The 25,680-nt window shown below is 36.2% G+C and overlaps 2 protein-coding genes across 4 annotated transcripts; one reads left to right on the top strand and one right to left on the bottom strand.

Moving 5' to 3' along the window:
• Nucleotides 1–12,134: 12,134 nt before the first annotated feature.
• On the bottom strand, nucleotides 12,135–18,319 carry LOC109045061 (armadillo-like helical domain-containing protein 4). Of its 2 annotated transcripts, none has more exons than XM_042755901.1 (8): nucleotides 18,179–18,319; nucleotides 16,698–17,215; nucleotides 14,180–14,485; nucleotides 13,760–13,825; nucleotides 13,545–13,688; nucleotides 13,436–13,467; nucleotides 12,566–12,700; nucleotides 12,135–12,459 (listed from the first exon to the last, which is right to left on the bottom strand). In XM_042755901.1, the coding sequence occupies exons 2-8, from the start codon at nucleotides 17,092–17,094 to the stop codon at nucleotides 12,388–12,390; spliced, it is 1,152 nt and encodes a 383-aa protein (XP_042611835.1). In that variant the 5' UTR covers nucleotides 17,095–17,215; nucleotides 18,179–18,319; the 3' UTR covers nucleotides 12,135–12,387. The 2 variants fall into 2 exon arrangements, with proteins under 2 accessions (XP_042611835.1, XP_042611834.1); XM_042755900.1 differs by having other exon boundaries at nucleotides 13,760–13,828; nucleotides 18,179–18,318.
• Nucleotides 18,320–19,466: 1,147 nt separating this feature from the next.
• LOC109113293 (actin related protein 10) lies at nucleotides 19,467–25,585 on the top strand. 2 transcript variants are annotated; one of them, XM_042755895.1, is made up of 13 exons: nucleotides 19,467–19,652; nucleotides 20,898–20,973; nucleotides 21,167–21,249; nucleotides 21,334–21,442; nucleotides 21,635–21,742; nucleotides 22,440–22,507; nucleotides 22,590–22,669; nucleotides 22,785–22,820; nucleotides 22,977–23,056; nucleotides 23,757–23,830; nucleotides 23,970–24,051; nucleotides 24,954–25,157; nucleotides 25,291–25,585. In XM_042755895.1, exons 1-13 carry the CDS (start codon nucleotides 19,576–19,578, stop codon nucleotides 25,465–25,467), a joined length of 1,254 nt encoding a protein of 417 aa, XP_042611829.1. In that variant the 5' UTR covers nucleotides 19,467–19,575; the 3' UTR covers nucleotides 25,468–25,585. The 2 variants fall into 2 exon arrangements, with proteins under 2 accessions (XP_042611829.1, XP_042611828.1); XM_042755894.1 differs by having other exon boundaries at nucleotides 19,468–19,652; nucleotides 24,954–25,152; nucleotides 25,284–25,585.
• Nucleotides 25,586–25,680: the final 95 nt, after the last annotated feature.

Consider the following 25,680-nt stretch of genomic DNA (forward strand, 5'->3'; position numbering starts at 1 on the left):
TAATATCAGTGTCATATACACCAGCGCTCAGAGGTTTGGGATCAGAACGAGTTTGAATGCTCCACACGCTCAGGGCAGGTGTTTGGGAATCATAGACGCGTTTGAATTGCTTTCTCTTCTGCGCCATGCAAATACAGAAAAACAAGTTACATTGTGAAATATTATTATGATGCAAAAGCACATGCTTCTATTTAATATACATTAATCGGTAATGTAATTTCTGTGATGCCGCAGCTGTATTTCACAGGCATCATTACTCCTAGTCTTCAGTGTCACATGCATCATTCATAAATTCATTCTAATATGATGATTTGCTGCTCAAGAAACATTTCTGATTATCATCAATGTTGAAACTGTTGTGCTGCTTCAGATTTTTTTTTCAGGATTCTTTGATGAGAAAAAGAATTTAAAATATAAATATTTTCTAACAATATTCTCTACAGAAAAAAATTAAAACTTCAGTACATTTTTATTTTTTTGAAAGAAATTAAAACTTTTATTCAGCAAGGATGTGTTAAATTGATCAGAAGTGATAGAAAAGATTTATATTTTGAATAAATTCTATTCTATTAATTAAACATTTTATTCATCAAATAATCCTGAAAAAAATATCACAGGTTCCAAAAATATATTTGTCAGCACAACATTGATAATTCTAATAATAAATCATCATATTATTATGATTTCTGAAGATCATGTGACACTGAAGACTGGAGTAATGATGCTGAAAATACAGCTGAACATCACAGAAATTACACTTTAAAGGGATATTAAAATAAAAACCATTATTTTATATTAATAATAACTTTTCACAAGATTACTGTATTTTTCTGTATTTTTGATCAAATAGCCTTGATGAGCAAAAAAAACTTCTCCAAAAACACCACAGACTCTCACTTATACAAAATCTTAATAAGAACTAAATAAACATTAACTAAAAACTTGCCAAATTTACCACAAAAAATGACGTGAACAAAACAGTTACCATAACTAAAAACCACTTTCCCTCAAAACAATGCAAGGTAACCAAAAAATAACCATGGTAAGCCATTGACTTCTATTGTATGAAAACCGTCAGTTGTTCGGTTCCCATCATTCTTCAGAATATCTTCTTTATTCTTCATCAGAAGATCCTTCTTGTTGTGGTAACAGAAGAACAGTAACTCGCACTAAGGCGTTCGGAATTCAAACACGAGGAGATTAAACAATGACAGAATTTAGCACTTTTTTGGGTGTCAAGCTAATAAATCCAAAAAAACGTCACATAACTTCAAGATAAATTTCCCAAAAATATCACATATCTCCTCCATAATAATAGCGTCTACACGTTTATCTCAGTGAATTAAGGTCACCGCGAGGCATTTTACGCCTTGATTGCCTTTCAGTGCATTAAGGTCAGCCGCGACGCGCATTTTAAGCGCCTTGATTTTATAACCAAACTTTTCATTAATAGCTGCTGTTTATAGCTATTTTTCCTGGTATTTAAAATAACATAGCTTACATTTTAACCACACTACTGCTTACACAGTAAATTCCTTAATACATATGAAACACTGACGTTAAATTGATCAAAAGTGACATTCACAATGTCCATTTCAAAATAAATGCTGAACTTTTATTTTATGAATATTAGAATGATTTCTGAAGATCATGTGACACTGAAGACTGGAGTAATGATGCTGAAAATAGACATGCTGCGGCATCACAGCAAATAACATTACAAGTTTAAAAGATATTTACAGAAGAAAACTACTTATTTTTAATTATAATACGCGTTCACAATTTTTACTGTATTTTTAATCAAATAAATGCCAGCCCTTGTGTGGTTTTTTCTCATCGCAGACTGAGCAGCCAGAGAACTTAACGCCGATGCACTAGTGCTTTCTCTTCATTCTGTTTGCCACTAATGACCCCTCAAACGCTCTGCAGTGTTTATCTAGGAGAGGTCACGTTGCTAGCGTGATTTCTATCATGGATTGGTTATGTAATGACCTAGCTCGTAACTGCTGAAGCGTCGCCCGGATCACAGATGCCATCAGAAGCTCTGAAACAACCGAACAAGCAAAAAGAAAACACCGAAATGCAGACCCAAAGCCACGAACTGAATGTGAGACTCTCTAGGCTGCCTTTCAACCCTCGCTTCAGCTGGCCTCCAGCGGCGCTCTCCCCTCAATCATCTCTCACACAGCTCAGCTACTAGCAACGTACAGAGTCCTTTTATTAAACGCCCGCTTTGGGCATCAAGGCAATAAACCCTGCTAGATCGAAGCTACATAGAAGATCAGCCGTGTGCTTTCCCTTCGCGCAGCGAGCTTCGCCCAGGGCCCTAGGCCCGATGAGATTCAGGTTCGTTTGCAGGTGATCTTTTCCTTATAGTTGCAGATTATGATTCTCTTCTTCTGATTGCCGCGCTTAGCCGCTTCGACTGATCTAGTCGTAGTCTGCTGATGTATGCCGTACAGTACGTTTGAATTAGTCAAGAGTCCCTACTTGTCTGTAGATGAATGCCGTGACTAAACGTTTTGACTTGAGGTCTGACATTGTAGTACTAGTACAGAGGTTTGCAATTATAGCAGCTATATAGAGTTATATATAACTATATATATATTATTTCTTGTAGGCAACAGAATCCGCTCCGTATGATGAATGTCTCCAGTCTCTCCGGTGCTATCGAGGACTTCACTGCACTCCTGGAAGATCTGTTTCGCTTCTGACGGCTGGCTATCGAGGACTTCACTGCACTCCTGGAAGATCTGTTTCGCTTCTGACGGCTGATAACTTTCATCACGAACAAACACTCGACGCAGAAAATGAGGGATACTAGTGATTATGTTATGCATGTTAGTAAAAATTGTTGCAGTTCGCTGCCACAACTTACAATTTAGTGTTTGAATAGCTTTCCTGGATTTAACTTGAGATGACTCGAATTAAACTTAATATTTTAAAGGAATAGTTCACCCTAAAATGAGAAAGAGCTGGAAATGTGGCCATATTTAGATCATCAGAGATCAGGATGAGTTTAATTCTTCATCAGATTTGGAGAAATTGCATCACTTGTTCACTGCAAGTGAATGGGTGCCGTCAGAATGAGAGTCCAAACAGCTGATAAAAACATCACAATAATCCACAAGTAATCCACCAGCACTCCAGTCCATCAGTGAACATCTGGAGAAGACAAAAGATTAAACACATCCAGCATTAAGATGTTTTTAAATCAAATACATAGAGTCAATAATCCATAATAACACTTCCTCCAGTGAAAAATTGTTCTGGTGTGAATCAGGAGAGAAATCTGCACAGATCAAGCAGCGTTTTAAACAGCTCTAAACAAATATGTGTCTGGATTTTTGATGTGAGAGACAACAGGAGATGCACTTTTTCACTGGAGGAAGTGTTTATTATGGATTATAGACTATGTATTTGAGTTAAAATCATCTTATTGCTGGATTGGGTTTTCAGTTTTTGTCTTCTCCAGATGTTAACTGATGGACTGGAGTGCTGTGGATTACTTGTGGATTATTGTGATGTTTTTATCAGCTGTTTTGGACTCTCATTCTGACGGCACCCATTCACTGCAGAGCATCCATTGCTGAGACACTGATGCAGTGCTACATTTCTACAAACCTGATGAAGAAAAACTATAACTCATAAGTCTACAAACAAATCTACATCTGGAATGATAAACGTTCAGCAAAATTTCATTTTTGGGTGAACTACTTGAAATAAAAGTCTAGTGTAAAACTGTTGATGGAAGTTATTTGTATAAAGCGTTAGCAGAAAAACGACTGGATGATTAATCATTACACGTATGCCTGCACACTGTGCATCTCTGAGCATTATAAGCTAAGCTCTTGACAAAGCTTTGTATGGCAGGGTTTAGAGACAGAATAGCTCTACGTTACCTCACAAGCTGTAGAACAGACCTCAGTTTATGACCGTATTTTTTTAACAGGCCGATAGCGTTCTGATTATTTTTCACTGGTTCTAAATCGCTAGAAACAGGGCTTCGTTGTGTTCTCAGATCAACTAACAATGAATCGTCTGAAACTATGTGTGGGATAAAATTTTTTTTAAGAAATCTTCATGCAGCTCTATTCCACGCAAAGACATTAAAATGTTTTTAAAACATTTTATTAGAAAAAAATCCATATGCACTATATTTGATGCTTTAAGTCACTATGCACTGAAATCATATTAAAAATGCTGCATTGGTGCCTCGCACCACATTTAACATCATTAACACTAAAATACCACTGATTCTAACAGTCGCCGGGTAGAAAAGAGCTGCGTGACGATTAATGCTGGTGTTTGCATACTTCGGTGATCTGCTGCGTTCCTCTGGACATGCTAACTAGTTCTCTGAGACAGAACGGGTCAGTGAAAGTCTGTTAGTGAGACATCACATCTATGCTTCAAACGGAGCATCCGTGGCGTCTGTAGCAGGAAATACATCCGTGTCTGTCTTCCAGTAAATGCTGTTCCGCTCACACTCGACCTGGCGACGGGTCAGCTCAGGTTTACACTAGTCCAAGTTTACAAGCGTGGTTAGAAGGGTTAGGACTGTCCAGCGTCTCTCTCAGAGGTCAGCGGGAATGGCATCTCCAGCGCAGCGGCAGACAGGATCGGGCGCGCTCACCCCGAGAGAAAAACTCTTGATCATTCAACTGTTCGATCGCTGTCTGTTCGGTTCCTTTGGAAAAAGATGTGAAGATGCTGCACCTTGTGTTTGACCACACTAGACAAGAGCCCTGACCTTTGACCTTACCACTGCCACAATGCACTTAAACCCGTGTTTCTCTCAGCAGACGGACCCCAACTGATGCTTAAACCCAAGGTGCACTGACAATCACAATCATGACGTGAATAAAAGTGATCTTTGCATACCTTCAGACTGTTTCGGTTTCATCCTTTACATTTACAGTCAGATGTATTCATGCTGAGGCTTTAAGTCTTAAAATGAATGGATATTTGTACTGGAGAACAAGACAGAAATCACTTTTTTGCAGTGTGATCAAAGTACAGTAAAAGTTATTCATATAACAGTGTTTGAAAGCACACATATTCAGTCCATACATTTTTGATTGTTTTTTTTTTGTTTGTTTTTTTGCAAAATGAATGAAAAAGTAATTGAGATCTATTGGAAGTGGTTTTTTAGTTTAGTTTTTTTTTTTACTTTAAAGCGCTGATTATACCTTTAGAGAACATATTGATGCTGTGTTTCATTCAGTTTAAGGTTGTTTTTTTTTTCTTGGTCTTAAAAAGGATTAAATACCTTCATAAACCGCAGAAACATTGAATATTAGTTTACAGTGAGTTGATGTCAAGGCTGTAGGTTTGATTCTGATTCTGGCAAAACAGACATTTAATTGTTTGATCAAAATGATTTCTGGTCATCACTAGGAACTGATAGCATCTCTACTAACACTCTTAAAAATCATACGCGATGTCTGACTTTGGAAACTATAGTTACTACACTCTTTCTTGCACTTTTTTGGTTTTGTTTTTATAACTGTACTGCCTTAATGGTTTGGTGTTTTGTACTGCTTAAAAAAAGAAGAAGAACATAATCAGAAGAAAAGATTCGTGAGTTCCCGTTCCGAAGTCCCGATCTGAATCAAATGATTCGCGATCCGATTGGAGTGCTTCGAATCAGTGAATCATTTTGCGACGCAGTGGTTTCACTGATTCAGAGTTCTAAAGAGCTCTGTTTCACCATCACTATACGTGCTTTTTAAAATCATTGCAGGTGATGTAGAAATTCGAAATTGAATGAAATTTTTGGTCTGATTTTTGCTAGTGAATCACTTGAACTGAATAATCGGAGTCACGAGTTTGAATCAATTGACGCGGTTCCAGTGTAAATGACTCACTCGGTTGAATCGGTTCGTTTGTTCCTCTTTTCTCGTCTTCAGTCATGTTTACACGACACCGTCAGCACTATCACTGGTTAAACTCGCCAGTTTTATGACATTAGCTGAAATAAGATTTAAAAAAAATAAAAAATAAATAAATATCCATATTTCCATTCCTAATATCCAACACAAATCTAGAGCATATTCAGGGGAGATAACCAATTTACTGCTAACTAGTGAATCACTCCATTAATATGACGAGCTGCAGCTCAAATACATGTTACAGTAGATGGAAACATTGTGCATTATGATTGATTATGTTTCAGTCATAATGTTCAGCTGCTGACAGTTCAATAGGAAATCAGCTCAAACCACTGAAGTGAATGTTACATTTATCAGTATTTGAGAAATGATTGTTGTATCTGATTGTCTGAGTCTATATAGAGTGATAGTCAATGTAAAAAGAGCAGAACAACATCGAGTTAAAGAGGGTGAACTTTATCATTCAGCTGTTTGAAGCTCTTCTGCTCCCTTATATGTTCACTTCTCAGATAATATCATGTGACCTGTAGCAGATGCGGCCGGAATTACAACAACAGCGCACACACACACACACACACACACACACATATATATATATATAAAGAGTTATTTTCGGAGTCTTGTGTCTTTTAGATAGGACAGTAGGTCGAAGCGAAAAGTCGCGAGCCGGGACTCGAACTCGGGACGCACTAAGCGCAATGACGCTACAATGTCGGCACGCTGCCCACGACACTATCGGCGCTGACTACAGTCACACTATTTAATTGTTTAGGAACATGTCAAAGCATCTGTACTGAACTCTAATCAATGCCAGTGAATGTGTGAATCTGAGTCCCTGCATGAGTTCATCAGTAGAGGCCACATTTATTTTATTTTTTTTTAAGAATTTGTGAATTTTCTAATGTGGGACAGCTTGTGCTCAAATGTTTTGGGTTAGAAATAATTTATTTGAGAAAGAATGTAAGATTTCTGGCTGCAACAACAATAATAATAATAACGATAGTAGTTAAAATGAATAATTGGACTTTATAAAGAAAGCAAAATTTTGGAACATGGAATGTCTTTAGAGCTGTTACTCAGTGTGTGGTAAGAATATGGAATGTATTTTCAAAAGCACGTGTTAAGCAACTTGTAATGATAAAACACTTCATAGCAGAAATAAACAGTCACGGACTCATCATGGTCCCAGACAGCAAGCAGTTTCGGCCCACATGGATTTCACGCGGACCAGATGTGGGCTGGATCTGGGCCAACACTATGTTGCTGTCTGGGGGTCCGGGATCCCATTGTCCAACAGTCTCTAAATTTTGAATCTGGATCTTAAAACAAATAATACTGCTGCATTATAAGCCCAAAAATGTAACAAAAATACATGTATGGCGTTTAACTTTCTTAATGCACATTTTATCAGCTGAATAACAGTATGCCTATACTGACTGTCCCACATTAGTCAAAACATGCCAAAGATTGCTTCAAACAGAAACTATTCTTAAAACATTTGAATAATATTATTGCTGTCCAAATACTCCACAAATATAATTTGATAACAGTTTAAAACATTTTGCTTTATTTAAAACAGATTTATATCCGTAACATTAACTTTGTCTAAATATGTCACTGACACTGGAGTGAACTTTACAGGAGGTACTTCCTCTTTGATGATTTTCATGACCACATTTATGACATTCTGTTCCTTTCAGAACTCTTTGACCAATCACAGTATTAGGAGATGGAATGAACGGATTAACTACGATTCAAATCTGCTTCCCAATCTTGTTATGTATATCTAATTTTTCACCAATTCAGAGTTTTTATTTGTTTACTTGTATGTCATGTGATGTGACCATAAATGAATATCAGATCATGTTGTTAAATTATTAAAATGTTCGATAAATCTCAGGGGGAGTTCAAGAAAATGTTTTCGAATAAAACAGAAAAGTCTGGGAATGAATCGGTTGACGAGTCGGTTCGCGATTCAGTCTGAATCATTCGGACGGCTCATTCACGCACTGAATCGTTTGGTTTTATCACGCCGTGAAACAGTAACCTGACACTTTAAAACACTAGACAACGTGGAATATTTACCTGCAAGCACCTACAGTAAACGTGCAAAAGGATCCAATCGTTTGTCAGCGATGAAGAAGGACTTTATTAAGCTGAACACATGCTGCATTCGATTCGAACGAGTCACTGCAGGTAAAGAGAATCAAAACATTAACAGCACACTACACACTGAAGGAAAAATAACTTTAACTTCTGAGAAAAAGTCATAGGCCTAATTTCTATACAGGCTAAACTCAGAATTCTGACCTTTTTTTTCATCGCTTTTTCTTTTTCTGGTTTAGGATTAAAAAATAGGCCTAGATAAATTGCGACTTCTTAGGTCACAATTCGAACTTTTTTTCTCAGAACTGCAGCATATAAACAGCACAGACATAACTGTGTCCGAGCTAGACGCTAAACCCTTCGACTTCATTCAGTTACACTTCCTCGACACTCCTGGGGCTGCTCTTCTTAATTAAGTGCTGCCGGTAATTAGATTTACCTGACGGGCCTCTTTTGATCAGCGAGAGCCGTTTAGATTCAGAACAAACATCCCTCCATCAGCAAAGCGTTCAGAATCAGTGTGTAAAGAATGAAGCTGTCATAAATCAATACAAATGCATGCTTATTCATGCGGCTATTAAGACCTTTAAACTTTTTAAGCGATTAAATGATGTAAATATCTCCACAGCTAACAAAATAAGTTCTGAGAACGCCATTAAGTTATGAAAATGTTATTTCCGCACGTCCAAAATGTTTATAAATGTTTTTCTTGGTTATATGAACGTTAAGGGAACATTCTATTTCCATTTTTTTCCCTCAATATGAAAACGTTAGTTTTGAATGTTCTCTGAACGTTCTGAAAAAGAATTTAATATATAGCTTAACATGTTTCAGGAGAAAAAATGTTGCATGCTCGATGTATAAATAAGGTTTTTGTGCTAACGTTTTGAGAACATAATTCCAGACCAGAGAACTCTGAATGAATGTTTTATTAACATTACTATCGTCATAACTTTCGAACATAACGCTCCCTGCTGAAGCACATTAGATTGCACCAACCAGTTTTCACCAAAGGAAAAATAAACGATCTCACATTAACCCTCTGTAGTACAGAGCTGATGCATTTCTACTCATTTCCTTGTTATTCTGAAAAAATAAAATAAATTCAAAGTTTCGGAATTCCACTGTGGTATATTAGGATGATGTGATGAGAGTGAGGATGAGTACCTTCAGTGAAGGGTAAATGATATAGGGATATACTTATTTCTGGTTTTCATGAGTTAGGGGTTTCTTAATCAATCGATTTCTAAAGAAATGTGCATTTAAAAAAAAAAAAAAAAAAAAATATTTTATAGAAAAACTAATTTTTGGACCATTTTCCCTTCGTTTAATTGAAGAACTGAAGAAATATTTCCGTGTTAGAACATAATGCACACCATGATAGAGGCTTCAGGATATATATTTATAGCTATTTAAAAGAGAACAAAACAAAGAGTCTGACTGAGTTTGAAAAGCTCGACAGATCGACTGTAACTGATTCCCTTTCCCAGACTGAAAAGTTATGAATAAAACACAGATTATATAGTGTTTCACTCTTTATAGTTCAAAAATTTCACTTGTTACTTGTTATATCTGTGTAATTATTTGTGCAATTTACTAGCAATTTCTGATTGAAAATTGTTTCTACACCATTAATTATTATTATTATTTATTTCAGTTTAATCTGTGCAGAGTGATGATTAGGCTATTATTATTATTAGCTATTATTAATAATAATATAACACTATTCACAGAGTCCCACCAACTGACTTGTTTTCTGCTGTAAATCATAAACATTTATACTTCAGTTCCAGCATTTAAGCAGTAAACCAAAAGCCTTCGCAACTGACTGAAATAAAAATGAAGTAAACCTAATGATGATATAAAAAAATACATTAATACTAAACACTGAACTAAAACTAAAAACAAAAAGTATATCAATAAAAGCTAAATAGCAATACATTATAAATATTAATAAAGATGTTAGTAAATATATAATAATAGAGATAACAGATCCAAAGCACACACGGATGTTTCATTTGTAGACTACATTTCACATGTTCCTGATCAAACCTCAAGACTAGAAATTAAATGACTGAAATATTTAAATGAATACTTTATTCATCAAGGAATTGATCAAAAGTGACAGTAAAGATGTTACAAAAGATTCTATTTCAAATAAATGCTGTTCTTTTGAACTTTCTGTTCATCTGTGAATCCTGAACAAATGTATCATGGTTTAATGCATTGTTAAACTGTAATAATATTTCACAATATTACTATTTTAATGTATCGTTCATCATATAAATGCAGACTTGGTGAGTATAAGAGGTTTTAAAAAAATATAAAAAATCATCATTATTACAAACTTTTGCCCTGATATAAATGTGTGCATGTATTTAAACACATAATAATAATAATATATGAAACAGTATGCAATATGATCTACAGATATAACATTTTGACAGTATATCATCAGAACTTCAGCATGTGTCCTGTTATCATGCAAATAAATATGGTTTTGTATTCTTCATCCAGTTTTGTGTAAGAATGTGAGCACAGTGTATTGTGGGATACAGTGTCTCATGCAGTGCTTCACATGATCCTGTTATTTCTGATCAATAACTGATGGACACGTGGAGGTCACGTGACACTGTGTATTCCTGCACTGAGCACTGTTTCATGTGCTTTTAGCCAGGATTCAGTGAGGAATGAGAAGTATTTCACTCTGAATAAAGACACAGGATCTACAGCGCCACCTGTGTGTGTTTAGTTGTTACTGCAGTCTGACTAAAACTCCTTCACTGCATGTTTTCTGTTTATTTATTAGTTCTGCTGCATATCATATCAATGCCTGCAATCAATCAGTTCCAAGAAGAAACACAAAACTTGTGTTAACTGAAAGATTTAGCTATAGACACCAAACTCAGTACATAAATTGTTCTTGTCAAGACGGACAACTTTCTAATTTACAGTCATCAGCTACGACCAACAAACAGATTGAAATCACAATTTGATGATTATATATAGCATAACGAGAGATTTATAAGCAATTATTTTTGATCAGGGACACCACAAGTGTGAAAAAAACCCTAAAAGAGTACAAAAATTATCCCCCCAAAAAATGCAAATAAATACACTTGTAACAGAAAAAGAAAGCACTGCACAAATACATGATCAGATATTTTATTAGAGTGTATTTACAGTGATGTGCTGTGAATCCTTCATGTGTTCCTGTACACTTATAGATACTGAACACCCTCCTACTGTAAAGATCTCTAACAGCTGCAATGAATTTATTAATCTATGATTCTAATCAGATCAAACACAAACACGTAACGAGATCAGACATGAAAACAACATCATAACGATCATATTTACAGTCAAAACAGCCTGTACAACATTTGCTGTCATGATGTGTGTGAGTGAGGCTGCTTCCAATCAAACAAAATATCTCCATTTTACACTCATATAAAATATAGAGTTTTTTTCAGATTTTTCACCTTATGCTGCACGAGTGCTTTCATTTAGAGGATTCATTTTCATATGTAACAATTTAATATTTCCTAAACGCAACGATAATAATATGCCTGATGATGTTTTATTTTATAGATATCTTGCAGAATTGTAAAGCATTGTGGGTCTTGAGTTTGTAGACGAGGAAGCACTATTATTATATCACTATATCACTGTCTAATACTGGATTCTGATTGGCTGACAGACGTCTCAGTTGTTATTAATGTTTGATATCGTGTTTCTGAACTAATGACGGCATCCTAACAGCAGATACTTCAGAAGAAGAATGTAATGCTATACATTTTATGGACCAAAACCTGAAAAAATATCAAGAAATAAACACATGGAATAATTAACTTTTGAGTGAACATTCACCCAAGACACTTTATTTACAAAAAAAAAAAAAAAAAAAAAAAAAAAAATTAAACCATTTAAAAACACATTTTTGTTACTTGATTTTTTTTTAAATAAATAAAAAAAATATTTTAGTTTGCAAGATAAAAATTCTAATTTTAATTGTATTTCTCATTTAATTTAATATTCAATGTACTTGAAAAAACATAACTAAAATAACAAGCTGAAACTGAAATAAAAAAATTGTTAATAAACTATATGGACACACACACACACACACACACACACACATATATTAATGAAAACAGAAATACAGAAATAAAAAGTGACTCTAAATATTATTAAACCGTATAATAGCATCTCAGTGATACTGAAATAATGCTGTTTTTGAGTATTTTAAATGTTTTACATACAGTTTCTCAAAAGAGTGTAATGCTTGAAGACAAAGCGTCTTATTGTGATTCTGAAAGAATGCACTGCCTGTATCTCCTCAGTGTTTGTGCTGTTCGTGTCCGGACTGAAGCACGGATGATTCTCCTCAGAACTCGTCTTCTGAACTGTCGGCCAGCAGCATGGCGTTGTCTGGGCCGCTGCGCACTTCTCTGGGGGGCTGAAAGTCATCAACATCCAACAGAAATCACCAGATTAAAAGGTACCGAAGCTTTCAGGAGCTCCTGTGATGGAAAACATTCAGAACTTCTGACATTATGGCGTACCTTCCTCCTCTGGTGTTTGAAACTGTTCCTCCTCCTGCGATGGATCACTCTGATGCTGTACAGAGCGCCGACCAGCAGAAGAGCCCCGGCTATTCCAATCCCGACCGGAGCCAGCATCCCCGACACATAACCAGCCTGCGAGAGACCAGCGGAGCGCTGTAGTGCTTCTGAAAGAGGCTCTTCTGCTCATTTATTTGATCAAAACTCAGTAAAAACAGTGAAATATTATTACAATGTAAACAGCTGTTTTCTGTGTGAATCTCTGTTAAACTGTAATTTATTTCTGTGATGCACAGCTGTATTTTCAGCATCATTACTCCAGTCTTCAGTGTCACATGATCTTCAGAAATCATTCTCATATGATGATTTGCTGCTCAAGAAACATTTCTGATTATTATCAGTGTTGAAAACATTAATATTTTCGTGAAAACTGTGATGCATTTTATTTTTCAGGATCCACATACACCCATAAAGTTCAAAAGAGCATTATATCATATTAAAAAAATATTAATCATCAAAAATCACATTTCCAACACTGATGATAAATCATCATATTAGAATGATAACACTGATGATAAATCATCATATTAGAATGATTTCTGAAGATCATGTGACACTGAAGACTGGAGTAATGATGCTGAAAATACAGCTGCACATCACAGAAATAAATTACACTTTAACAGAGATTCACACAGAAAACAGATATTTTAAACTGTAATAATATTTCACATTTTTTAATTATCTTAGTGAGCGGAAGAGACTTCTTTTAGAAACATTAAATAATCTGGTAATGCATTTCTGCAACACTAGCATTCTTCACTAGCAGTGTTGTGGACTGAAAGCATCAGTATGAAAACAAAGGAGTTGTACCTTCTCTCTTATAAGCTCCACCCAGCTCCGCACTGCAAACAGACAGAGAGTGAAGACGCTTTATTAATGATGACGATCAGATGAGAGGAATGTGAGACTCGACTCTCACCCAGGCCCTGGTTCCGCTGCACCCAGACTGGAGGAGGAGGGATCAGGCTGTACGGCGGTGCCATGGCGCTCTCTGTCAGGTCCTCCTCGCTCTCCTCCTCATCAGAGTCCAGCTCCTCATCCTCCTCATCTTCATCGGGCTCCTCTGTAACACAGAGACGGTCAGCTCTCAGCGCGTCGGACACCAGCGCCGCTGCTTTAAACACACGTACAAACCTTTCGATTCGCGCTCAGAGACCGTCAGAGGCTGATGGGTAACGGAGCTCTGTGTGACGTCATCACCTGCTGGACCAATCAGAACACTTTATATGAGCTTGTGTAACTTAACAGCATTTTCAGAATATCAACACTCTACATCAGAAGTTAGACAGCACGTGTTGTGTGTGTAGAGGGATGACGTATTTCTTTAGTCAGTGGGATTTGAAGGGGTTTTTGGTTAAGGTCTGGTACGGATTATAGACTCTATGTATTTTAGTTAAAAACATCTTAATGCTGGATGTGTTTCATCTTTTGTCTTCTCCAGATGTTCACTGATGGACTGGAGTGCTGTGGATTACTTGTGGATTATTGTGACATTTTTATCAGAACTTTTCACTCAAAAAAAAACGCTGCCCATTCACTGTTATATATTCTCACGTTGTGTCGTCCCATAATGCTCTGCTTCCGGATGGGGTTCTGTGATTGGCTCTGTCACTCCAGACGTCTCCAGCATTCCTGAGAGACGGACGTCAGAGGAAGTGTGATCCGTATCCATGGACACCATCCGCTCCAGCTCTGGGTCTCCCGCGGTTACGGCCGCTGGCGTCATGGCGACAGACGGTCCGGATGATGCTCCGGGTGCCGTGACGTCCTCAAACGGCTCAAAAATCAAAGGAAGGTCTTCGGAGGACATGGTGGCCTCAGTGCTGACGTCCTGAGAGGAAGGGAAGACGCTCACTTCCTCTGGAGAAGGAAAAGAAACACACAAGCAGTCCAGACAAAATATCTGAATCACTTCTCATATTCTCAGAATTTAACTCTGGGCTCAGATTTGCTCAAGATCTAAAAAATAAAAATATAGTTTTTGTTAATATTTAGAAATAAATGTAATTTTTATATGTCTTTTTTTGAGTTTTAGTAGCTTTTTTGTGTTTTTCTCATTTTTAAAAATGTCTATAAGTTTTTATTAATTTTTATTTCAGTTTTAGTTATTTTAGTGCATCAAGTTAAACTAAATGAAAATGAGAAATGCTGTATCTGAATAAACTGTAACTGAAATAAAATACATTTTTTAAAATATTTTATTTTATTATTTTTAGTAACAGTTTTAGTAATTCTTTGTGCGTTTTTCTAATTTTAATTAGTTTATTTTTATATGTCTATATAGTTCTTATTAATTTTATTTCAGTTTTAGTTATTTTAGTGCATCAGGTTAACTAAATGAAAATGAGAAATGTTTTTTATATTTGATTTGATTTTAGTTCAAGTTTATTTTAATCCTAGTTTTATGTTTGTTTGTTTTTATTTTAAATGTGTTTATAATAAGTTTATTAAGTTTTTATTTGGCAGCTAGCTGAAATGAAAGGAAAATGAAGTGCATCATGAAAATAAACTGATATACAAGAACTAAGTTCAGTCGAAAAACTCATTTAGTGAAGAGAAATAAATGATCTAGTTAAGCTTCATCTGATGCGTCCTTGCAATCCCACTTTGCATTTTCAGTGATTTCCAGATGCATTATTGATGCATTAATGTTTTATAAACGCAGCATCAGCCTGAAACAGTGACTGGACTGATATTTGACACATGTTGATTTAATGTCAGACACCGTGAACCGAGAACATCAACGCCGTCAGGACGTGTTAGCATGAATAATGTGTGTCGCCTCTTTTAGCAGTCAGTTCCACTTTCTTCCAGCAGCTCTCAAAATAGAAAGTAATTAGGCTGCCGGCGGCGTCCGCTGAGGGTTCAAAGTGGAGCGGGACGCTCTCAGACTCACATCAGCAACTTCACCACACAGACACTGTTACTGAACACAACTCATCTGAATAATGACTCTATTGTTTTCTGTAGAGCTGCTTGACAGCTTCATAACTGAACATTAACACTGTCACTATTTCTGATTATTACTGTGAAGCTGCTTTGAAACAAACCGACTCCACTTCATCCAGAGTTTTATTCACTTGCACTGGAACACAAATCCTTCTCATTAATCTCAGATGTGTATCTCTTGGGTTTCAGATGAGATCTCAAACTGGGCTCGGATCGCTAAAGATACCAAATCTGCTTCTGTGGTAATGCACCATGACTGATGCTCTTATTATTGTTGCTAATATTTTGAACCAGGGTTATTATAGTTAACTAAAACTAAAACCATAAAAGAACATTTGTGTTACTTGAAATTAAGTTTTAAATGATTTTCATTTAGTTTAACGATGTACTAAAATAACTAAATCTAAAACTGAAATAAAAAAAACAGTATAAAAACCTAAATTACTAAATGTAAACTTCAAATGAAAATGAAAATATAAAAATGTATTTGTCAGTTTATAATTTTTTTAAAAAAATATGTGTAAAATAACACTTTATTTCAATATATTTATAATCAGAAAATAATCTATTTATTTTTTTGTTTTAATTAAAAATTTTAGTAATTTTGTTGTGCATTTTTGTCAGTTTTGTTGCCTTTATAACAAGAAAACACAAAATAAGTAAAAGATTAACACATAATAATTTAAATTTAGTTTTAGTTATTTATAATGAGAAAATGTTGCCTTTGTAACAAGCTGACACAAAATAAGTTTAAGATTTTTTGGTAACACTTTATTTTAAGGTGTCCTTGTTACACACGTTACATGCACTTCGTTTTATAATAACAATTAATTATGCATAATTACATGCAAGTAACCGTAAGCCAAACCCAAATCCTAATTCTAACCATATCATACGTACATGCAGCTAATTAATATTAATAATTACACATAAACAAATACACCATAAAACAAAAAGCAACCACAACTTAAAAAAAAAATTAACTTGACACCAAACGTCAGAGATCAAATGAACTGAGCTGCTCCACATTCACTGTAGAGCTCTTATTTAATTACGTCTTTAGGCTCCGTTCTTTCTCTGAAATACTTCTGCGTGAACTCTGAGCGAAACAGATGACCCTGACCTGCCTGCAGATGATCGGCCTCCGTCCAGGTCTCCGGAGCGTCCAGCAGTCTGGAGCCGAAGCTCAGTCCGGATTCAGCCGTGGAGTCTCTGAACGAGTCTGTCTGAAGAGCTGAAGGAGTCGGTCCTCTGTCCTCCGCAGACGAGCTTCTCTCCAGATCTCCAGCAGGAGGCGTCGTCAGAGACAGAGGGACATGAGAGTCTCCGGAGGACGGAGGCGTTGTGTTCCGTCGCTCATCCATCCGGGAGCGTCTGTCCTGGTTTCCATGCGCTGCAGATGACCGTGTGATGGTCAGGGAAGTGTTGGGGAGAGATAGACCGGAGGAGTCTGAACCCAGTGATCTGTCCTTCAGCAGATCTTCTCCATGAAGGTCTCCTGGGCGTTCCGGGGTCTCCATCCGTCTCTCCTGTGGGGACGGCCCAGCTTACGAGACAGATCGCCACCAACAGAAGACTTTGGAAAGTTGCACCGGTGAACATTATGGATCCGTCACTTTAAACGTGACCAATGCACACTTCCTGTAGAAGATAAAATCCCATGCGCTGTGGTATGAACTCAAGATTTTGCTCTTTATATAAATGAAAGATAGTTTATATTTTCATATTATGGACATGAGGGGCATGCATTGCTTTTAGACATTTACTTTAACACCTAGGGTGTAGGTTTGATTTGGGCATTTATGGGGACGAAACAAAAGACAACAGACATTTATTGACAGGAACATGCCCTAGCATCTTCACTAAATCAGCAGAGCCTGTAGTAGTGCTGACAGTGTCGTGAAAACATGACTGAAGACGTGAAAGAGGAGAACTAGACAAACCGAATCAACTGAGTGAGTCATTTACTCTGGAACCGCTCCGATTGATTCAAACTCGTGACTTTGTTCACTCAGGTGATTCACTAGCAGTTCAAAAGAGACATTCATTTTCAAATTTCCACATCGCTTCTAAAGATTTTAAATAGCATGTGTAATGATGGTGAAACTCTGAATCAGTCACTGCCTCACAAAACGATTCACTGTTCTGAAGCACATTTTTTTATGTTCTGCATAAAAAAATTTCAGTTCTGCAGCAGTAACAGTAACACACACACACACACAAACTCACACACTCTCACACACACACACACTAACACACATACACACACAATCACACACATACACATTCACACACACACACAATCACACACACACACACACACACACACACACACCAACACACACACACTCACTAACACACACACATACTCTACTCTACAATACTCTATCACGCAGTCATGTTAACACATCAGTATCGCTCTGTTTGCATCCTCTCAGACCAACATCCTCGCAGACGCGCGTGTGATTTTCTGTGGCGCTGCGCGCGTTATTTCTGGACTGTCTCTGCGTCGCGAGTCCAGAGCGTGACGGCACGCAGACACTGACCGCTCAGCTTCATTACGAGGTAAACAAACAGAAGGACAGTAATGAGGCTCATCCTCACCTGCTGTGCGTGACCGCGCCGTCAGTGTCATTACCAGCAGCTCCGCGTGCGTCACATCGAGCCGCACTCCTGCAGACGCGCGTCACGAGCAGCTGCGCAGACGCCAGATCTGCAGTCACTGTCAGACACAACACCACTAATTATTGTTATGATTACTTATTTATTATGATGATTATGATTATTATTAAATATTCTAAATTAATTTTTAATGACAAAACACATAAAAAAATGTTTACACTCATAACCAAACTTTGGCTTCAAATTGTTGTTGTTGTTATTATTATTATTATTATTATTATTATTATTATTATTAATGACTAATATTATTTTAAAAATATATTTTTTATTATAATACTATAATACAAATATATTTTTTTTACTTAAAACCATTTTTTTGTTTCAATTATTATTATTATTATTATTATTATTATTATTGATGACTATAGTTATTTTTTTAATATATTTATATATATTTAATGATAATACTCTTGAAAAATTATTTGACTTAAAACCAAATTTTGGTTTCAAATTATTATTATTATTATTATTATTATTATTATTATTATTATTATTATTAATGACTAATGTTATTTTTAAAATATGTTTATATATTTTTATTATGATACTGTAATACAAATATATATTTTTTTAACTAAAACCAAATTTTGGTTTCAAATTATTATTATTATTATTATCATCATTATTATAATTATTATTATTATTATTGATGTCTATTATTATTTTTTAAATATATTTATATATATTTAATGATAATACTCTTGAAAAAATATTTGACTTAAAACCAAATTTTGGTGTCAAATTATTCTTGTTATTAATTGTAATTAATTATTATCATTATTGTTGTTGTATTTTGAAAGTAATTGTTTAATAATAAAACTCTTTAAAAATGATTTGACTCAAAACCAAACTTTGGTTTCAAATTATTACTAATAGTTATTATTATTATTATTATTATTATTATTATATTTTGAAGTACTCGTTAAGTACATACGCACTTATAATGATATCACTCTTTATCAATAAAACATGAAAATAATAAATAAAGAAATAACGAAAATTAAAAGATATTAATTAAATCAGGATGAAGTGAGTGATTCGTCATATGAGCATTCCCACAGACTGTGAGGAGCTGATCTCAGGTCAGCGGAGCCATACACTGAAAAACACAACAGTATGATCATATAAACCCGTGTGGAGAATGTTTGTGTGTTTTGAATATTATTAACCGGTGCCGAAATGATTGTCAGTCAGGCAAAGGCGGGGCAGCCATTGAAGGACCCCGGCCGCCCTTCCGTGTGACGCGGTGTTCGTCAGCGCTGTGTTTACACTTCAATAATTCTGTTTTCTGGCACTTCTATTCTTTTTCTATCGATAACATGCCCTTGTTCGAAGGCTTGGGCAGTGGAGGGGAGAAGACGGCCGTGGTCGTTGATTTAGGAGCGGCGTACACAAAGTGAGTGCGGTCTTATAAATAATCTCGTGATGTGAACGATGATTTAGTCAAAAATACGTATTTATACGTCCTTATTCTTGAAAACAATGACACTGACACACAAATATTTTGTTACCGTGGATTTAGGAGCACGATAGCGTGTAACTACCATGTTATTCGAACAGTTACCTCGCTGATACCAGGGTAACGCAGTAATTTAGTACTCAGCGAGTAACGTTATTTGAAAAACTAATGGTAAAATACCATAAAATGTGAAGTCATATTTTATTCCATAATTTATGCTGAAATATAAAAAAGTTATATTATTATATAAACAAATTATATATATATATATATACATACAAATGTCCCTAAAAAGGTTTTATGTTGATTTATGCATATTATAATATATATATATATATATATATATATATATATATATATATATATATATAATATATATATATATATAATATTATTATTTTTTCAGATTATTATTATTATCATTGTAGCTATTATTTTTATTTTTGACTAATCTTATATATATATATATATATATATATATATATATATATATATATATGTATTTTTTTGAATGATAATACTCCAAAAATTATTTGACTTAAAACCAAATATTGGTTTCAAATTATTATTATTATTTATGTATGAGTTGTAATTATTATTATTATTATTGTATGAGTTGTTATTATGTATTATTATTATTATTATTATTATTGTATGAGTTGTAACGATTATTATTATTATTATTCTTTACTAATATGATTTTATTTATATATATATATCTATATATCTATATATATAATATATATAATAATGATAATACTCTTAACGAATGTATTGACTTAAAACCAAATTATATATATATATATATATATATATATATATATATATATATATATATATATATATATATATATATATAAATGGTCCTAAAAAGCCTTTATGTTGATGTATGCCGAGTAAAAATATTATAATAAATTATTATTAAAAAATATATAAATATAGAAAATCTTAATGGTCCTTAAAAGGATTTGTTTTACTACTAAACAAAAAGTATCAGTATTATTGTTATATTAAAGTATCAAATATACAAACATAAGAACCAAATTATCAATTTAAAAATTTAATAATTTTTTTTTTTTAACTACAGATAATCCTTATATATCATAATGTGAAGCAGAGATATTTTTGGTGTTGATGTGTTTGATGGGTGATGGTCTGGTGTGCTCTGGTGTGTTTGTGTAGATGTGGTTTTTTGCTGGAGAGACGGGGCCCGAGGTTCATCATTCCCAGTGAAATTAAACGTGCCGGATCTCCAGAGGTCTGTCTGAGAGCAGTCTCATGCTCCTGTGTGAATTATCTCTATTTCTAATCACAATAATCAATTAACATCTCTCAGGCTGTTCGAGTCGTCCAGTACAACATCAAAACCTATTAGATTTATGATCATGTCAACACCGAGGAGCTCTACAGCATCCTGAAGGAGTTCGTCCACCTGCTGTACTCTCTCTCAGGCTGTTCGAGTCGTCCAGTACAACATCAACACCGAGGAGCTCTACAGCATCCTGAAGGAGTTCGTCCACCTGCTGTACTTCCGGTAGCAGACGCTGTCCTCTTCTGTCTGAGAGCGGTTTGTGTTTGTTCATGGCAGCTGAACTCGTGATGCTGTTCCTCCCTTCAGGCATCTGCTGGTGAATCCTCGAGACCGGCGCGTGGTGATCGTGGAGTCCATCCTCTGTCCCTCACACTTCAGAGAGACGCTCTCCAGAGTCTTCTTTAAGCACTTCGAGGTGAAGTCATGCTGCGTCTGTGTCCTCAGCAGTTCATAATAGAGAAGATGAATGAGTCTGGGGAAGCCTAACTGAAAATGATATTTAGATATGCTTCCGTTTGGACAACTAATAGAAGGCATTTAAATAAACGCTCGTGTGTAAGTCCTGTCTGCTGAAAGACACTAATGTTAAAAGTACTTTCTGTTGCAGGTGCCTTCGGTCCTGTTTGCTCCGAGTCATCTGATGTCTGTCATGACTCTGGGCATCCAGTCGGCTCTCGTCATGGACTGTGGATATACAGAGACGCTGGTGTTACCAGAATCCTTAGAGCGCAAATAAGCTCTTAAACTATTTAATAGTTCACCATATCATGACTGTTCACTGTAAATGTGCTCTGCACCCTCATCTGAGATCAGGATGAGTTTGTTTCTTCATCAGATTTGGAGAAATTGCATCACTTGGTCACTGCAAGTGAATGGGTGCCGTCAGAATGAGAGTCCTAACAGCTGATAAAAACATCACAATAATCCACAAGTAATCCACAGCACTCCAGTCCATCAGTTCACACCCGGAGAAGACAAAAGATGAAACACATCCAGCGTTAAGATGTTTTTAACTAATATACGAAGAACTGTTATTATGGATTATAGACTCTATGTATTTTAGTTAAAAATGTCTTAATGCTGGATGTGTTTAATCTTTTGTCTTCTCCAGATGTTAACTGATGGACTGGAGTGCTGTGGATTACTTGTGGATTATTTATCAGCTGTTTGGACTCTCATTCTGACGGCACCCATTCACTTGTAGTGAGCAAGTGACGCAATTTCTCCAAATCTGATGAAGAAACAAACTCATCCACATCTCTGATGAACTGAGAGTGAGCACATTTTAATTTTTGGTTGAACTAATCCTTTAATTCTTATTCCTGGTCTGAATGATTGAACAGCTCGTTGTGTTTACACACACAGTGTTATCTGTGGTTTGAAGTGGTTAGATGACTTTAACAGTGCACTAGATCTATGAAGGCGTTCCGATCCTGTCCGCGTGGGAAGCTCTGCCGATGGGAGGAAAAGCCATTCATCGGTAAGTCTGTGTGGAGGATTGCATGAAAAGCGTGTGTGGGATCACGATGCTTGTGTTCTCAAGTGCTCTTGTTGGTCTGTAGGGAGCTGCACAGTCTGCTGAGTGAGCAGTGCACGCTGGACACCGACTCTGGCACCGGACTCAGTCTGCGCACCGTCATCAGTAATCCAACACACACGTCACAGCACACGATTTGTTGTGCATCATATTTGATGCATCAGGCTTTTATGGCTCATGTACTGCTTAGTGTTTAATAGTCTGCTGGTCTTTGTCACAGACTCTATTCCAGAGGATGTTGTGGAGGATATCAAAGGTACGTCATATAGACACGCCTCCTCATGCACGAAATATGATATCACTCTACATTACTCTCGACTGGTCTGTAAAATGAAAAACGGATTGCAAACAGCCTTTCATGTTGACTTGGACAACTAACTGTGTTACAACTAACTGTGTTGTCTGTATTTAGTGCGGACGTGTTTCGTTAGTGACCTGCAGAGGGGCATGAAGATCCAGGAGGCCAGATTTAACCTGGACGGGTCCGCTGAGGTCAGAGAACATGCTTAAAGCTGCTAATCGACTCGGATATATCATTGCTATAAATATTAGGGGGAAAAAACACAAAATTGAGCAGCAAATCATCATATTAGAATGATTTCTGAAGATCATGTGACACTGAAGACTGGAGTAATGATGCTGAAAATACAGCTGCACATCACAGAAATAAATTACACTTTAACAGATATTCACAGAGAAAACAGCTGTTTTACATTATAATATTTTTTCACAATAAAATTGTTTTTCGTGTATTTTCCATCACATAAATGCAGGTTTGGTGAACAAAAACATAAATAAAAAAAATCTTTTTTTTTTTTGTTAGCTCTACAACTGTGATTGATGGTGACGCTGCCTTTAAAAAATTTAAATAAATTATTCAACACAACACTATTCAAGAAAACATTATCAAAGGAATAAAATAAACTGATTCTGTATTAATATTCATATAAAAATGATCCCACAGTGTGTAACATGTTTTTAACTGTTTGCTTTGCTCATCTGTGATATTTTATACTTGTTAATGATTGCATGTCCCATCTTCATTTATAGTTCACGAAGAACATCATTTACCAATAACATATTTAAATCTTTATTTAATGTGTTAACGTTGACAGCCCTGCTTCAGTTTAACTCTGTAAGATCGGATGTGGAATTAGTATGTGTTTAAACTTGATTCTGATTGGTCCTTCAGAGACCGGCTCCTCCCCCAGATGTGGAGTATCCTCTGGATGGACAGAAGATTCTGCATGTTAAGGGAGCCATCAGGTAAAAGCCTTCAAGCAGACGTGATGATCTGCTTTATCCCAGCGGGAATACCTCGAGGTCACATGTTTGAGATGACACGTTCTCTCTTACACACGGGTTTTGTTAATTAACCTGACCCACATGTTCTGCTGTTCTCCAGAGACTCTGTGGCCGAGATGTTGTTCGAGCAGGACAATGAGGAGAAATCCATCGCCACGCTGCTGCTGGACACTTTGGTGAAGGTACGAAAGACCAGCTGACTTCCAAACGAAGAGGAACTTTAGCAGAAGACTGAGCTTCACTTTAAAACAACACTTGATCAAGCGGCTCACACGGTTTTTGTTCACTGTTAAACATATTAAGCCTTTCTGATTTCTTCTGCATGACGTCAGGCGACGGTTTTTATTCCTGAAAAGTTCCTTTCAACCATTTTTATGCGATACAATGATAAATTCTGAAAGTTTTTCTAGTGACAAGTACTTTTGAAAAATCCCACGTTACGAAATTAAAGTAAAACGAAACCAAAAACAGTCAATTAGTTGTCACGTTTACTTTATAATCAACACTCAAGTAATAAGTGAGTTGTATATAAGCATTTAAATTGCACATAAAGCCGTTTAGAGATGAGATGATTCCTTGTTGACATGTAAACATTTAAACAGTGGCTGTAATAAACACTTGTTTCAGATTCATTCAAACTTAATTGCACGCAAGTCAGTTTTTATATCTGCTAATTAATAATTCGTTGTTGAAATATAAACAGTGGCTGATTTGTGTAAACATACATTAAATAATAAAGACAAAAGTTCAGTAACAAATATAATATTTAATTTAGAAGCATAATGTTCCTCCTAGAATGATCTCATCAGGTTTATGGACACTGAATGTCTTTTCTGGAGTAAATGTGACACATTATTGATCTCAAGCTGTTTTAATGTGAAACACACGATTAACAGCCGCTTACAGAGCGGGTTCAGCTAAACATTTTTGGTTGCCAAAACTTCAATGCATAATTTATTTTTAAGTTATATAATTTCAAAGCAACACCTTTAGTAAGCATCAACACCTAGCGCATGTTGACGTCTTTGCCGTCCTCGGTTTTCCCAGCATTCACCTTGTTGGTTCTGTGTCTGTTCCTCGCCAGTGTCCCATCGACACTCGTAAGGTTCTGTCGGAGAACCTGGTGATAATCGGCGGTACGTCCATGCTGCCCGGGTTCCTGCACCGACTCCTGTCTGAGATCCGCTCGCTGGTGGAGAAACCCAAGTACCGCGATGCGGCTACCAAGAGCTTCCGGATCCACAGCCCACCCGCCAAACCCAACTGCACCGCCTGGTTAGGAGGTGAGGCTTTGAGACTCCTGCCCTCTGCATTCACGTTGTGTTAAAGTGATCTAGGGTGAACTATTCCTTTAACTCTTCATTGAACCTTGAACCATTCATTCAAGTTTGTTTTGTTTCTTCTCCCCATGTAGGTGCTATATTTTTGGAGCACTGCAGGACATTTTAGGGAGTCGCTCGGTGTCCAGAGACTACTACAGCGAGACGGGCCGCATCCCAGACTGGTGTTGTCTCAGCACTCCTCTACCGGATTCAGTCTATGAGGCGGGAAAGATGCCGCCGCCGCTCATGAAGAGGGCCTTCTCCACCGAGAAATGAACTGGACACTTCAAATCTAGCCTCCTCTAAATCTGCTTATTCACATATGCTCTTGTATGCAGATCTATAATAGCCTAATGTCTTTCATATTAATCAGCTGTGCTAAATTTGATTGGTAGGTGACGAAAGCCACTATAGGAGTCAGTCACCATCGGCTCGCCTGCAGGCCTCTGCTTCACTCTTCAAAGAGAGGAGAAAATCAATCTTTTCAAA

Source organism: Cyprinus carpio, unplaced genomic scaffold (assembly GCF_018340385.1).
Source record: "Cyprinus carpio isolate SPL01 unplaced genomic scaffold, ASM1834038v1 S000006754, whole genome shotgun sequence".
In the NCBI taxonomy this organism is placed as follows: Eukaryota; Metazoa; Chordata; class Actinopteri; order Cypriniformes; family Cyprinidae; genus Cyprinus; species Cyprinus carpio.

Excerpts from the sequence above, each read along its gene's own strand:
- LOC109045061 (XM_042755900.1), bottom strand. The coding sequence starts at position 17,094 with ATGGAGACCCCGGAACGCCCAGGAGACCTTCATGGAGAAGATCTGCTG. Across the intron at positions 14,486-16,697 it reads GGCCGATCATCTGCAGGCAG|AGGAAGTGAGCGTCTTCCCT; the intron begins GTCAGGGTCATC and ends TTCCTTCTCCAG. Across the intron at positions 13,468-13,544 it reads GCAGCGGAACCAGGGCCTGG|TGCGGAGCTGGGTGGAGCTT; the intron begins GTGAGAGTCGAG and ends GTCTGTTTGCAG.
- LOC109113293 (XM_042755895.1), top strand. The coding sequence starts at position 19,576 with ATGCCCTTGTTCGAAGGCTTGGGCAGTGGAGGGGAGAAGACGGCCGTG. Across the intron at positions 23,057-23,756 it reads ACCTGGACGGGTCCGCTGAG|AGACCGGCTCCTCCCCCAGA; the intron begins GTCAGAGAACAT and ends TTGGTCCTTCAG. Across the intron at positions 25,158-25,290 it reads CCGCCTGGTTAGGAGGTGAG|ATTTTTGGAGCACTGCAGGA; the intron begins GCTTTGAGACTC and ends TGTAGGTGCTAT.